The sequence below is a fragment of the Phalacrocorax aristotelis genome, chromosome 19, assembly GCF_949628215.1.
Source record: "Phalacrocorax aristotelis chromosome 19, bGulAri2.1, whole genome shotgun sequence".
Taxonomy (NCBI): domain Eukaryota; kingdom Metazoa; phylum Chordata; class Aves; order Suliformes; family Phalacrocoracidae; genus Phalacrocorax; species Phalacrocorax aristotelis.
In genome coordinates, this window is record NC_134294.1 from 7,883,266 (window position 1) to 7,899,661 (window position 16,396).

At 39.2% G+C, this 16,396-nt stretch overlaps 1 protein-coding gene across 5 annotated transcripts in view; it reads left to right on the plus strand.

Moving 5' to 3' along the window:
- PLCH2 (phospholipase C eta 2) overlaps positions 1–16,396 on the plus strand; it is a 124,223-nt gene that overhangs the window by 96,647 nt on the left and 11,180 nt on the right. For 4 of the 5 annotated variants that reach the window (XM_075113697.1, XM_075113694.1, XM_075113696.1 and 1 more), the window contains 9 exons: positions 1,401–1,493; positions 1,912–2,012; positions 2,976–3,073; positions 4,497–4,679; positions 5,131–5,238; positions 5,408–5,532; positions 8,589–8,673; positions 9,184–9,330; positions 10,266–10,345. In XM_075113697.1, the coding sequence (XP_074969798.1) occupies positions 1,401–1,493; positions 1,912–2,012; positions 2,976–3,073; positions 4,497–4,679; positions 5,131–5,238; positions 5,408–5,532; positions 8,589–8,673; positions 9,184–9,330; positions 10,266–10,345 (1,020 nt within the window). The remainder of the gene's footprint in view (positions 1–1,400; positions 1,494–1,911; positions 2,013–2,975; positions 3,074–4,496; positions 4,680–5,130; positions 5,239–5,407; positions 5,533–8,588; positions 8,674–9,183; positions 9,331–10,265; positions 10,346–16,396) is intronic. The other variant, XM_075113695.1, reaches the window with a different exon arrangement.

The window sequence follows — 16,396 nt, forward strand, 5'->3', positions numbered from 1 at the left end:
CATCTTACAATGCCTCACGTTGGTTATATAAAAGCTATGTTACAAGGAAGAATGTTTTGCATATCTGTCCATTTAGTAGAAGCTTCTTTTTAATTTGCTGACAATGAGATTTTAATTGTAGCTGGTTTTATGATTCCCACTTGAAGCAGAGCGGTATTCTGTTATTGCAGATGAATAATGAAATATGGCAGTCCTTCAAAATAGAAACTGCTATGCTAACCGCCTCCCCTCCAAAGTCCAATGATTTTCTTCAGTGACTTCATAGAAAGTGGGTTTTGCATTTCCAAATTTTTGTGTTTTATTAGCTTACTGAATAAATCATATATTGTTGACTTCAGATTCATAGCTGAATTCATTCAGTTAATGATGATGCCAGGTGAACATCACTGTCAGATATGCGAAGGTTTTTTCTTGCTCACACAGCAATTGGAGCATGAAATATATGCATGAAGTGACTTTTCAAGAGAAAGAATTTTATATTCCAATATAAAAAGTGCATATGAAAGTTGGGCTTTTCCCCCTTGGTTCTATGTATTTGCGTTTGTTTTAATTTCAAACTAATATTTATTTATAAAAATGTAGTCAGCCCACAAATACACTTCATGAACTTGAGACATTGGCATTTTAGAATTTGTAATAAGCCACAAAAAGCTGAGGAAGATTGTTGCATGCAAATGAAAAACATTGGAGATCTGCCAATAATAAGCAGGTGTACTAACTAGGGATTAAAACTAGATGAGAACTAAAAATCAGCTTCCAAAAACTTTCTATGGCATGAGTTTTGTATGTGCTTTAATGATTTACATAATATATCAGTTATTCTTGTAAGATCCACTGCAAGGCCAAGACTTCAGGCATCCTTTTGCATAGGTGTTAACCAGAATAGTCTGTGTTTTATTAGTATAGGAAACAATGAAACTTGTAAGGTCATATTAAAAACCAGTGGCCCCAAAGAAGTGTATACAGTTTCAGGGATTATGAGAGTTTCATTTCTTTCTTCCCATGGAGTATCCTACTAAAACTGTGTAATTGGCAGAAATAAGTCCTGTTAAACTATGCTTTTCCAATATTAAGATGCAAACCAGTCTGGTGTCAATTAATCTATGTGGTACGGGGGCATTCAAGCTTTGCTTGGGTGAAAATAAAATTGGGGTTAGGTATTTGTCCGATTTCTGTCTGCTCTGCAAGTTCCCGTGGACAAAGGTTTTGGCAGTAATTGCCAGGATACAAGGTCTTGTACTCAGCTTGTGTTTAAAAAAAAGTCTGCCTTGGTCTGCTCCAGTTGTGTTGACGCTTTGGGGAGGATTGCTTCCCAAACTATTTCTGATGATATTCTAATAAGCCGCCTGTAGCACTCTATTTGGTCTTGCTACATTATTCTTTCTGTTTGGTTGCTTCAGAATAAACTTGAGGATGATGTGGAATCTGGGGAAGACTTCAGTACCAATAAAAGGCACAGCCGGTCATTGATGGGCAGTTTTTCTAAACGCAAGGTGAGCCACTCTGTAGATTAGGTCTACACTAAATATTGTAATCTTGGATAGGTTTTTTCCTTGCACACAGAGGTGAAGAGGAATATCATAATTGCATCGTCTGGCAAAGCCTTGCTGTCAGACTGTTCACTGAATAGCTAGGCTGGATTACTGGTTATAATTGTGCATAACAGAAAAACATAAAAATTCATTTGCACTTTTTATCTGAGGATTTGTGAGTCCTTTATAAAAAGGCTCAGACCTTGGGCCGAGTCTTCCCCATGTGCATGCAGATCATTCGGTAGTACTGAGGGTTACAAAAGCTGTCGTCTCCCATTTTCTGTAACACTCATCGGTGTAACAAAGCAGAAGTGTATCCAGCTGCTCAAATGCCGATCAGATGGTTATGCTATTATGGTTTTATTTCCTTGTGGCACAGAAAAAAGGAAGCAAATTGAAAAAGGCAACGAGCCTGGAAGAGGGTGAAGATGATTTGGATTCTCAAGGAAATTTAGCCAGGAGCTCTGTACATTGCAACAGGTTTGTTAACAAGTGATTTGATAATTTTGCTTCTAAAAAAGATACCAACATAAATGTACCCACTAAACAGATATGCTTCAGGTCTAGAAACCAATTTGTTGAAGGCTGCAGGCACGTGACAGGAATCTGGTGTAAGGGTAGATCTGATGTCTGTGTAAGATCATCAGAATGATCTCTTGGTGCCACTCAGACTAATTAGCAAGGTACAGTGGTCCTGGTATGTGTTTTGAGCTCTTACCATCTCATCCAGCTGACATGTAGGCCATTTGACTGGTGGCCCAGTGAATCCATTAAGGTGGATTTGCAGTGTCTCAAGTCCCCAGCTGAATTTTTTTATTGTTTTATGGTTTGCCAAATGAAGTTCATCAACATTCAGGTGATGATTCTGATTTTTCTTTTGAAATTGCCTCTTCAAAAATCCTGACATCAAAGATCCTTTGCAGATTGGTTGCTTAAGCATCAGGCTTCAAAAGTCAGAAATCAGATCAAGTAGTTCTCTAGGATACTTTGGAGCATTCTTTGGGAGGTTGGTAGATATGATGTTAGTGAAAACCTGCAGCAAAGGTGGAGGATCAGAGCGTTACTTTCTTACTATTTCTTTGGGATTTAAAAAGCTTTTTCATTAGGCCTTGACTTGAGAAATAAATATATTATATATATATGTGAATAGATATTCCTCCCTTTGGTCAAAGCAATTTAGAGCTCTCCCCACCAGATCTTAGTAGGTGAATACTTATGTCTGCCATTAACATGTAAGAACAGGACTGACTTGTTCTGTATACTTTCATGCCATTGGTTCCACAACTTCTGTGCCTTGTCAATGAAGCTCTATGTGGTATAAAACTAGTAGGTTCCTCCTTGGTGAAAGAAAACCTCATATTTCTTTACACTGATGTATTTTTAAAAAGAAAGATAAAATTTACCCCTCAAATAATGGGAAATTAATTTGGTTTATCTTTCTAGGACAAACCGACAGAAGAAGACAATGAAGCTGTCCAGGGCTCTCTCTGACCTGGTGAAATACACAAAGTCTGTTGGCATCCATGATGTTGAAACTGAAAGTAGGTTGAACTGAAAGTCTGCTGAAAATAATTGCTATACAAAGGAATGGAAAGGTTTATGTTCTTACATATCTTCTTATTAAAAGCTGATTTTCTGTCAGTTTCTCCCTCACCCTGAAAAGATTTTAACAGAAGAGCTGCACACAATAAAGCTATACTATTTTGAAGTAGCTGACTACTTGCCATTCAGAGTCCACTGTTGTGGTTTAACCCAGCTGGCAACTAAGCCCCACACAGCCGCTCGCTCACTCCCCCACAGTGGGATGTTGGGGGAGAGAACTGGAAAGATAAAAGTGAGAAAAGTCCTGGGTCAGGATAAAGACAGTTCAATAGGTGAAGTGAAAGCTGTGCACGCAAGCAAAACAGAACAAGGAATTGATTCACTCCTTCCCACGGGCAGGCGGGTGCTCGGCCGTCCCCAGGAGAGCAGGGCTCCATCACATGTAACGGTTACTTCAGAAGGCAAACGCCATCACTCCAAATGTCCCCCCCCTTCCTTCTTCTCCCCCCAGCTCTATATACTGAGCATGACGCCCTATGGTGTGGGACTTCCCTGGGGTCAGTTGGGGTCACTGTCCCAGCCGCGTCCCCCCCAACCCCCTGTGCCCCCCCAGCTACTCGTTGCAGGGTGGGGTGAGGAGCAGAGAAGGCCTTGGCTCTGTGCAAGCCCTGCTCAGCGGGAGCGAAACCATCCCTGGGTTATCAGCACTGTTCTCAGCGCAACTCCAAAACATCCCCCCATACTGGCTACAACGAAGAAAATTTACTCTATCCCAGCCAAAACCAGCACATCCACAACATGAGCCTGGAGTTGTGTGACAGCTTCTATAAAGGAGAAGTTGTTACTGTTGGTAGTAAGTAGTACACATGTATTCTTTGCTAGCTTGTACAAAAGCTGCTACACAACGCTTACATCCTGGGAAATAACCGAGGACTTACTTGTGCTCTTGGGCAGAATGGTCTGAAGAGCATTTCAAGCTTAAAGCTTAGATTTTTAAGTCAGATCTGAGGAAATATCAGCATTAAATTTCTAGAATATTTCAGTCCTCTTTCTTAGTTTTCTGCATCTTATTTTGTCAGGAAGCAAATTTTAGTTAGAAGTCTCAGAAAGAGAGAATTGCTTGCCAGAAAAAAAATACTTTCCTTGAGCAAATAAAAAAATCTTACAGAATTTTTTTACAGCTTCTAAATGAAGATTCAGGTAATTCATTATATTCAGCTTCATTTTCCCAACCATAACTCCTCCAATAAGCACAGATTTTGCTCTAATATAAGACAAGCATAGTTTGCTCTGAGTGGGATATATTCAAATGACGCTTGATAGTTATAAGGAACCAGTGCTATGTAGTTTTGAATGCTTTATCTAGCTGATAAATAAATAAACAAGGAGATTACCTCTAATCTCCTCCTCTCCTCTTCACAGTCTCTTCCAGCTGGCAGGTTTCATCTTTCAGTGAAACAAAAGCCCACCAGATACTGCAACAAAAGCCAGAACAGTATCTACGTTTCAACCAGCATCAGCTGTCCCGCATCTACCCATCTTCTTATCGGGTGGACTCTAGCAACTACAATCCCCAGCCATTCTGGAATGCTGGCTGCCAGCTTGGTGAGCAGAAAGAAAACTTGTTAATTTTTGTTTTATTTTGGGAGACGTGTTTCAGTAGGTGCTCTGGAATCACCCCTTAGAATACACTGAGTTCTCCGCTCATCCAGCTTCACTGACAGTTGAGTCCTCCTTGTTACTTTCTGTGTTGTTACCCAGGCAGATTACCTCCAACATGTGTCTTACGTGCAAGTGGTTGTCTGATAAATGGAAATAAATGAACTTCTCAAATGCAAGAGGACTTCAGAGTTCAGACCTTTTGGAGAGCTTCTCTCCCTGAAGCTGTGATGTATGTTATATAAGAGAACTCTTTTTCATGAAACATTTGAGTTTTTGCATCAAAGGAGTCAAATGTGGAAATGGATTTAGGTGTCCTTCCTTTAACTTGGTCCTACAAACAAGAATGTTGTTAACTTACTCAGTAAGTAATATCACATATTTTTTTTTTAAATAGTTGCCCTAAACTACCAATCAGAGGGGAGAATGCTGCAGCTGAACCGGGCCAAATTCAGTGCCAATGGGAATTGTGGCTATGTCCTCAAACCGAGCTGCATGTGTCAAGGTAAGAAAAATGAACAAAATAAGCAGATCACTTACTGCATGAGAAGAGTGGGTATGGATCCTCTTACAGTTTGTTTAAAAATGCATTTCTGGTGCTAGAAGGTACTTATAACTAAAGTCATCCCCAAAACTGCACTTCTTTCACATTATGTGACTTGTTATTCTTTCAGGTGTCTTTAATCCAAATTCTGAAGACCCACTGCCTGGCCAGCTGAAGAAACAGCTGGTTCTAAGGATTATCAGTGGTCAACAACTCCCCAAACCACGTGATTCCATGCTGGGAGACAGAGGAGAGGTATGGGACAATCAGTAATTGTTCTTTGTGTTGGAGAAGGTTCATTTCCATGTTGGCTGGGCTAAGGATGAGGATTTAACTTCCTGCAGTTATCTGTCCGGAGATGTAGAACATGAACAAGCTGGGTCATTAGCAACCTAGACCTTCAGGTGATATTCTTCACTTCTAAGCATCACAGCAATGGATTGATGTTTTTCCCCCACTGCCAATGCAGTGTCTCAAGGAGAAGCAAAAAAGGCCTATAATCTCATCATGATGACTTTCTACTCACCATCGTACTCAAATGTCCTCCTTCCTCCAAGACACCCTTGCAAACAGAGCCAAGTCAGTCTGCCTCTTAAAAAAAATAAACGTAGAAAACTGCTGAGCTTGTCAGGCAACGCAAGCAGAGTTACCTGGGAGTCCTTCCCTCTGCTTGCATGAATCTGCTCCTGGTCCTCCATTTAGCACAATGTTACTACTTATTTTCTTTCTGTCCTTCATTTTGGCTTCTGTTGTGTGTTTTTTTTTTTCTTCTAGTTTTTGTTTTGGTTTGGTTTTTGTTTGTTTATTTGGTTTGGGGTTTGGGGTTTTTTTGGTGCTCCCTTAGTTATTTTTTAAAACCTCTGGCAAATCCATTTAATGAAATACCAGACTAAAAGGAGCCAGATTCCAACCTCTTGGCAACTTTTTGAAGAGGCTTTCTTCATTTCTTGTGCTGTTTGTTGATGCCGCAATGTCATCCACTTGACTTTATTAAATGTTAGTCTTTAATGAATGAATTTTTGTCAGAATTAAAATTTCCTTTTAGCCTTTTGCAATTAGAATCAAACCTTTCAAACGAGTTCTTACATGCTTGAATTTTATATGAATGGTGCAGTCATCTTCTAAATACTCCTTCTCTGTGGAACTCTTTAGGTGACTACATCAAACCAGATAAACTTCCCCAAAAACCAAACACAGTAGAGTCATGCTGAAGGCTTAGTGAACCTATCTAGGTTTTAATTCGTTTATTTACATTTCCATTTCTTTATTTCTATTTTTATTAATATACCATATGCAACAGCATGGAATTTGTCCTAATTCAGATTGCATTCATATTTCAGAAGATGAAGAATAATCTGTTGGAATACCATTTATCTTGAACAGTAGGGGAATTAGCTCATGCAGAACATAATCTTGGAAGAAAATTAGCTGAGCCCACGAATCCAGTTCCCTACAACTGCAAACAGTCTTGTTTTAAGTGATTATTCTAGAAGTGCCCGCAAAACATAGGAACTTACTTCCTGTGTCAGGACCCAACAATATATAGAAAAATTAACACTGTTAAGATAAAATGCCTAAATAATTTTGATAAACAATCTGCACCCAGTCTGTCCAGGTAGCAAACTTGCAGTTAGTTTAACCCTGAGCAAGGGTTAGTTTAACCTCCAGCCGAGCACTTGTAGGCTGGCTCACCCTACCCATTTCCTGTGCTCCCTGATTTGGTGGCTGTTAGTGTGTGAGCTAAGTCAGGTATCTACGCTACACAAGCCTGACCTGTTGAAAGCTACACTAAGCTAGGTGGTGTTCAAAATTCCATGTTTCATCTTATATGTTTCTTTTGCATATAATTATACTGGAGAAAAACCAGACCTTTCCTGTGCTGACCACAAGTTATGAAAAAGATTTTGTACAACAGAGCTGGGCAAACAAGATAAGATGTTTGACAAATACACTCTCTAGTCTTTCTTGTGTTCTTTGGAATTCTTTCCAGGTGGAAATGGAATTCCAATGGAATACATGCTTTGAATATAGTAATTCCTCCAGAATGAGGTGTCTTTCAAAGAGTAACAAAAAGCAGATATAACACGTCTGATTTTTCTTTAGTGGTAAAGGATTCTATAAGGTCATGGGCACAAAGAATATTTGTGTTCTCCTAAGCATAAAAAGGTTCTTCATTCTTGCTGAGATCACATCGGCTGTTTATGTTCTTGGTATGCGAAAGCAGTAACAAGTTTCCAAAAATCTAATAGTTGATTACAGGTACTCTTGTCTTCAGTGTAACTTACAGGTGGATGGTGGACTTGTGTATCAGGTGGCTATTTCAAATGACATATAACTGAATGGGCCCAGCATAGGTTTTTATATGAGTCACATCGCAGGCTGGAACAGAGATTAATCTTTTAAAGCTACCTGCCTTTTCCCACTCCATGTGAACAGGGATAGAGGTGTCACCCTGAGACTCAACTCTGTCAAAACTTGTCATCCTTTCAGGGAACACAAGAGAGACTTATACACTAATTAGAAACTGTAGAGGTTCAGGCCAATTACAGGAATATCTTTGTGGCTACCTAGTAGAATGTAAAGACTCTGTGCCAGGATGGTCTTCCTCTGTGATCCCCAGAATGTCCTTCCTACCGTTGCCTTCAGGGACCTTGTCATTCTTTTGAGGTTCACGTTTAATTAAAAGAGGTCTCAAGAGAGCCAAAGGCTTCTTAGTCTTAGGTAATTACAGCAACCTTCTACAAGACATGCTCTAGTTTTTCAAGCTTACATTCTAAGCAGACTTGCTTCCAGAAATGTAAGGTAGTAATTAGGATATGTTTGCCAGTCAGCCACAGGTAGAACTTATATCTCCCATTTGTTTTGACCATTGCCTTGTCCATTGTGCCATGATGGCACTGAGAGTTTTAAGAGATGGTTCTCGTGGGGATTTTTAATGTTGCTGCTTTAGAACTTGTTTATCATAATGTCTGTTATCATAATGTCTGTTTTGAATATATTTTAAAGCTTCTACTCAAATATCCGCTAAAATAGAAAATGTTTATATGCAGACCAGTGTTTAAAGTTCATTTTAGAAGAGAGAAATAGAACAGAGAAATTATTACAAATGCATACAACGTGATTGTTCTAAATTATGCTTTTAGGTGACGTAGCCAGAGATCTCTCATCAGCATAATAATCTGTTACAGAAGGGCTTCAGACCAATAATTATTAAGACAATAACATACAATGCCCACATTGTAAAAGCCATGTGCTAGAATCTAAACTTTGTCACTCTTTCTCTTCAATATTTGTTACTTTCTGTTTTCCAGATCATAGATCCATTTGTTGAAGTAGAAGTTATAGGCTTACCTGTCGATTGCTTCAAAGAACAAACTAGAGTAGTTGATGATAATGGTAAGATTCCATGGGTTTTAGGGGTTTTTTTTTATGCCTGAAACATCCTCTTTCAGGAAAGTTTTGTTCATAAAGATACAAGTAGATGAAATTTGGTGCCTATTATGGCAAAGCACTGAAAAATTGGTATAAACATTCTTCATGCTAATCAGACTTGGGTCTTGAATTGTTCAACTGAGTTGGTATAATGTTGTGAAGGTCTTGGTGTAAAACACGTCATTTGCCTGACTTCTCATTGTGTATTAGAGAAGGGTATTTTGAGCTTGCTGTGGTCAAAAGAAAGGTTGTCCAAACACCTGCTGAAAGCATGGCCAAATTTAAGAACCAACTCTCTCTTTTGCAAATTCTTGTGCTGTTGTGTCTCCTGCTGAAGTGAGTGGGAGTACTGGATTTTCCAAGAACAATGATACTAGAATGATGTTGCTGTTTAGGCATGTCTTATGTGGGCAATCTTCTTTCTTCTTGCATCTTGTGACCAATATATCTAAAAGCTGATTCCTTCATTCCAAGGTTTTAACCCAATGTGGGAGGAAACGTTGGTGTTCACAATACACATGCCAGAGATTGCACTGGTTCGGTTCCTTGTGTGGGATCACGATCCAATTGGGCGTGATTTTATTGGACAGAGAACAATAGCTTTCAGCAGTATGATGCCAGGTAAGACAGAAATGGTGAAATCCCAAATCAGTTGGCTAGGACTTTTTTCTGGGATAACTGAAGCTGCAAGTGCTGGGTTAACGTGTGTACATGTGTCTGCTGCAGAAATTTCTAGTTAGAACAGGAGACTGGGAGTTTGGACCTTGAGTTCTCTACCTTGGTCCACTACTGACTTAGAGGATGATGAAGACTGAATCAATTAACTCTATGGGCCTAGACTAAAAAAAAAAAATAGGGTAAGATTGTCAAGCAGGATGGCTAAATATTGTGGGCTTGGAAGACTACCTTACCATACAGAATCTTTACTCTTGTTTATCTCATACTGCTTTTTCCTCCATTTTCTTCACACCAGTTTTAGAAAGACACTAGAGTTTTGATTAGCCTTATTACTACCAGTAATAGTTTAACAGAGAACAGGTAGTTACCTATTCTAATGATGGGGTCGAGGTTATTAAATGCCATTTTCTGTCAGTTTCTTATTTCTGTTTTAAGTCTTCTTTCATATTAAAGCTTCTTCTGTATATGTTTTTCTTTTCTTTCAAAGCAAAGAGAAAAGCTTGCTTTAAGATTGAAAACAACCATCCAGTTTCAATAAAATGAACTTTGTTGAAATGTTTGCAGTATTTATAATGGACTGGAAGCCCCCAAGAGAGAATGTAGTTAAGTCACAGATTGACAGCAGCAATAATGGACACCATAAAAAACAGGACACGGGTTTTTTGTAAATTAAAAGGGACAAGAAGAAATGGCAGTTAAAGTTGTGAGTGGTGTGACTCATAGGTAACTGCGTGTGGCTAGGTGATGCCCAAGCCTGGATGAGGATGGAGGAGCTGGTTAAAAAACGGCTTCATCTCTTTTGCTGTTTACAGGAGAGTCTCTAGATGTTCTTCCTATCCCCTTTCAGCTCCTTGTCAGCTTTGCTCACTCTGTTTCAGGTTACCGACACGTGTACCTGGAAGGTATAGAAGAGGCATCCATCTTCGTTCATGTGGCTATTAATGACATCTGCGGTAAGGTGAGTGCCTTCAGCGTAACGTCATCCAGCATGCATATGTAAATGAACTGACAGGATTTTGTGTCACTCGAGGAGCCCAGGGGGTGAAGGTCCAAGCTAACCTATTTGTTCAACTCGAGTAAACTTCATCTCTGTGATTGCCGTGGTAGCCCGAGATCTTTCTGGATATACATAGAGATGAAGGCAAATCTTAGGGAAAGTTATAAAAAGAGATTCTTGCAGTGCCATTTTGAGGGAGCCGTAGGGGAAGGTCATTTCGTTGCAGCATGCACACATTTATGTAAATAAGGATGGTTGTGTCTAATAGAGTAAGTGCACCTTGCCGAACAAAAGGTTATACACCTGAACTGTGATCACTTGTTGCCTGCAAAGCTTATTCTATGAGGGCTCTGTCAGGCTGATGCTTTCACATTTTAAATTTAATTAAATTCTTAAGGGTTATTTGATTTGGGGATTTTCCATAATAACACTTAAAACGCAGAGGAAAGATGATTGTTGGAAATAAGTCATTGGACATATTTTCACTGCTTATCTGTCATTAATATTGTGTTTGCTTCACATGCAGGAAAAATACAGCTATCTGGGTGCTATGTCTAAATTCACATGAATAACTCCAAGTAAATCCCTAACTTCAAACTTTCTAGGCCAGCTGAAAACAAGATAGATTCTTTCCTCACAGTGCAGTGGATTTAGTTGCTTCTATGGTATTAACGTCAATGGAATTCATGTAGCTAAGTATCTTACAGTGCCTTGAGAATCTCAAAACCAAGTTGTAATCACTTGCGATGACGCTGAGCTTTCTGTGTAGCAAGCTGTAGTGCCAGCGTCGTGACAGCAAGAGGCGGCATTGAACAGGCTGGGAATTCTGAGTTCCTTTTCTGTGGTGCCGTTTCACCTAAGAGGAATTAAAATAATTCTTAAAAAGGAAAGCAGCTTTTTAAACTGCTACATTTTAATCCAAACTTTTGTGGGCTGAAACAGAGATAAATCCCAGGAAAGCTTTGCTTTGTATTTATTTGTGGGGAGAAGGGCTGTTTCTGGAAAGAATGGTACTTTAGACATTTTAGCTCAGTTCCTGCTTTTTTAATTTGATGTCTAATGCAAAACCTCTAGGCAGGTATAGCTTCATCCTGAAAGGACTAGGAGTCTTGGCTGAAACTCCCAGTGATGGCATTATGAATCTGTTTGAATTTAGCTCTATTGAGCAAAAGACTTTAGAAGGTTTAGGTGAAAGAGAAGTGGTTGGTGGTGTAAGCAGGACAGACCAGATGAGCAGTGTTTCCTGTCAGACTGTAGGCCCTGCCACAGATAAAAGGCTAGCACCCAGGTTATGGTGAAAAGGTCATTTAGTCCCAGGCTTCAGGGAAAAGTGATGGCAGGCTGAACATGCCAATGCTAAGATCTTTCCTGACTGTATTTTTGGGTTCAAGGGAACTGTATAGGACGTGAGTCATGCCTGTTTTGGCTGAGGGTAGGGATGCAATTGTCTCAGTAACCTTACAGACGCTTGCTGGATGCACACATTGGCACTGATTAAAACAGCTTTAAATTTTGTTGTGAACTTCTTGGAGCTCCTGTGTTCAGACCTATTGTTCTTTCTTGAGTAGTGCTATCAAAACCTCCATGATTGTAACAAGAAAGTCAGACAGCTCAGCCTCGGGCTGAGGCCAGTGGGCATTGGATTGATCTGATTAGTGACTGTGTTCCTCACCTCTGTCCTTTAAGAAAAGCAGGCATCTATTTTCTGTGTGCATCAGCAGGGATGATGACTGCCCTGGTCAGCCTTACTCATCCTTTCTGTAAAGTCTTCTTTTCCGTTCTTTTCATAGTCAAAATGATGGAGCATTGGCAGATTCTCCTCCTCTTCCCAATGTTGTGTGCGTTCATGATGCTCCAGTTGTTTGCTACTTTCAGGTGATGTCCTCTGCACTCGGTGCTATTGTAAGGATAGCAAATATTTCAGTATCCTTCACTGGAAGTCAAAGTCTGGAGCTTAGTATCCACTGGCAAATGGGATTTCAAAATAACAGACAAACTGGGTCTGCTTGCCTTAATCACTGGCTAGTTAACCCCATCAGCTTCCAAGTCCCTGCTCTTGATAGTAGTGTTTCTTGAAAGAGACAATGTTCGTAGCCTTTGTGAATGTTTTAAGAGTTTTCACTTCCCATCATCTTTGGCAATATTGCACGGCATTATCTCTCTTTTAGTCCTTATTTTACATAGCCTTTCATAATTATTTGCTCTTATAAGCCAATAAGTAGCTTCATGAATAACTGGCTGGTGATAATTTGCAGTAGGGCAACACGCCCATTTAAACTTTGGCAGCTACTTTGAGGACATTAGATTTTCTTGGTAAGTGTTTTAAATAACTGAAAGACCCTTGTGTATGATGATGTCTGCTCCTGTCCTTATCCACTAGCTTCCAATCTACTGCACTGGTTGGTTTTTTTGATTGCTTTGTTCCCTTTTCATGTTCTAAGTCTATTAGACATCCCTTATTGCTTCTCATTGTCATTGCAGTCTCTCTGGGTTTGCTTGTGTTAAGATGCTGGCGCTGACGTGACTAAAATACAAGGATTTGGAAGGAAAGATTGTATGTGGTTTTTGGTTTTTTTTAATTTTTAATCATTAATGAAATCTACTGACAATATGGAACAGATATTACCCAGCCCATTCTGGTTTGGTCTCAGTGAATCATGTTCTGTTTTGCTTTTTCAGTTAACAGCGTTCTGTTAAAACTAGAATTATTTCCCTGTTTCCCCTCTCTTAACTACAGGCAGAAAAACGGCCACAGTTATCATCCTGGTTTTACCCATCCTTTGTTAATTCAAATATTCTAATGCAAGCATTAGCTTTTTGGGGCTTTTTTCTAAATGTAGCTGTTTGACCCACTCAGTAGTTTGATATTACTAAAGCAGTCTTAGATGATATTTTTTTCCACCTTAACCTGTGTTTAACTGAAATCTCTTTTAGGTTGCACTATTTCCTGGAGACGCTTTTCTTTGTCTCTGTCTCTTCTGTAGTCTCTTCATGTATGGCTGAATTTCTTGTGGTTTTCTAGATGTGCATATCTCTGCGATACTCCCTCACTGTTGTTTTGCCTTTACTCTGTCTGTTTGTGATTTCAGTGGGCTTCTCTATGTCAAAAAAGTCTACTTTTAGAAGCAGAGCATTTTTAGACGCCTCGAAGGTACCCCCTCCCGCCTCAGGGAGGTGTAGTGACCACCACCACACACCTGCATGCCTCTAGTTGCTTCACTAGCATCAATGTTTCCTTATTCGCATTTTGAAGCTCTTCAACTCATGTAACATGAATTGTGACATTTGACTTGGCCAGTTCTGTTGGGTCGTTGGTCAGCCAGAGGGCCCTCCGTGTGTGAAGCAGATCCAGGATAAAAGTCCTTCTATGCCCTCCCTTTCTCTCTTCTTTGAGTCTCTATCTCTACCCCTTCTCTCTGGGGTACTATAATTCAAATCACTCCTTTAACATGGAAAAAAACATTAACAGTGAATTGTTTGCTAAATTGTGGGAAAGCCTCTTGTGCTGTTTTTCAAGTTTGTTTTAAAGAATGAAATACCCCTGTAAAAGCTGGGCTAGAAGCTGAAAGTGCATGTTCTGGATCTCCGTCAAAATGGCTCTCTTTTTTTTTTTTTTTCCTCCTTTTTTTAAAACTTTTTGTTTTCCCCTAAGTTAACCAAATTTGTCTGAGTCCTTGAATCACTCCCCTGATTCAAGCAACAGTGGCTAGCTTAACAAAGATGCACCAAATAAGCTAGAATGATACCTGGGGCCCTGTACTGTGTCACCCATTCCATCAGTGCTTTTCTTTTATTTTTGTGGGATATTATTTGTGTGTGTACATGTATGACGATTTTTTCTGGGTTTTGCAAATATGTATATTGTCTGATTTTTATAGCAATAAATTCATGTACTTGCCAACTTGTCTCCATTGGAGGATAACACTTTTTTTCCCTTCACTCCTTAACAAATGCATAATCTCGTTTGGAAGCTTCCTAGTGAAAGTGAGTCCACAATGATCCAAGCAGACTGTTCAATACTCTCGCTCTCATAGAAGGTTTATTAATATTTAAATTACATTTTCTTTGCCTTATATGGGAAAAATCAATCCCTACCTTCTTTGTCTTATGCTGTATATACTTTTAAGACCATTTTAAGTCTCCTTTTAATCACCTCCCCCTCATGCTGGGCCTTGGCATGTGGTAACTAAACTTCAGTCAATTATAAAAAGAATATTCTGAATGCTTTCACTGGGCTTTGTGTCAGGCAAATAAACCTTGATCCCATATGCCAGATTGCGCAGGACACTTATGAACAAAAGGCTTACTGTACAGTGCAGCTAATATCTATCCATTAAGTCCTACAAAGCAAAATTCGAAATGCATGAGCACGCACTCGAATATTTTGGGGTGAGAGATAGGCCATTGTAATTGAAATGAGACATTTCTGTGCCATTGTTTGGCACTGCAGAAGTATGACCTCACATGACATCACGGTAAAAATTACGCTGACAGCAAGTGCCACCAAGCATGGATGCTGATCACATTTTATCAGGAGTTTCTTACTCCTTCTATCGAATTTCAATCATAGGCTTATGTACCCTATTTTTATTCATTCTTTACGCTACAGCTACTAAAGAGAGTCTGATCTAACTGGGAAATAAAGGGAACAAAGGAGGAGTAGATTAGAAGGGAAATACCTCTTTTCTGCTTTAAGCGATTTATGCATACGAGGCTCTACATACAGAGCAGAACCAATGTCCTCTTTATCAGGCATCAGCCTATTGCTTTAAAAGTTGGCAAGTACACCTGGAATGTTTACAGGAATGCTGAAACTCTCTGTTTCACTGAAATGTAAATCAGTGGTATGATGGTGGGAGATATATGACGGTGAATATATGTTTAATGCTTAAATAAGTACTGAAGTATATGAAGTATTGTATTATCACCCTGACTAACTTCACTTGTTTATAGCATGTTTCTTCAGTGATGAAAACATACATGAGTATCTTTGGATAAGTACTGTATGGTAGGAAATTATCAAAATATAATCACACAGGTAGAAAGTAAAATATTTTATGATCGTTTGCCATGTTCATGACATCCATGTCACGCTCATGACAACATATAGTTCAACTGGTGTTCATGACAGGTCTCAGTTCGACTGAAGTGTACATCTCCTTTATACTGAAAAAATATTACATTCTTACATCCACTGGTTATTTACCAACAGTTCCCAAAGAATGTAAATCTCCATTTGAACATCCAATTTATTATTATCTGTTTTAAGTCAAGAAATACTTTAGCTTAACAGGTCACTATCAGCTACGTTCTGTAACGAGTTCATGTTGCATGAAAAGTAAAATTAAAATTATTTTAAGGTAACTTTTAAAAATTACCATAATTTCTTGGTTTGGGGTTGTTGGGTTTTTGGGTTGTTTTTTCTTTATTGTTTCTTTTCCTGTTGGTTTTTTTTTTGGTTGGGGGTTGGGGTTTTTTTTCCAGTTTCTTCTTTTCATTTACTCAGTGCACTCAGTTTTGTTCCACAGCTGGGACCTCTGTTCCATGCCACAAATTTCTTGTCTAAAGTTTGAGTGCTAGTCACTATCTCCAGTTTAAGAGACAGGAAAAATGAAAAATGAGGTTTGACAGCATCTGATGTCCAGTTCTGCCCAAGTATAGTGTTCTACACAAGGCAGATAATTCAGCTCTATGTTTACAATTTAACTGAAATCTCCAGGAGTTCTAATTGGCCCAGTCCTAACGTGTTTAAGTCTACAGAATGGCTGGTGATTTATTTTATTGAAAAATGTGCTTAATTTTTTTTTAACTACTGCATTTTCCAGCTGGACTTAACTTGGGCAAGGCCCCAAAGCTGATAATGACACTTTAAGACAACATAAGCCTGCAGCATTTGTTGCTTTATTTGTATTATGGTGTGGTGCAGAAGCCTTGTTCAGGACTTCCTAGTAGAGCACAATTTGCTGGGTTGCACTATTTCCTCAGTGGCCATTCAGAGGAAACATTTACACC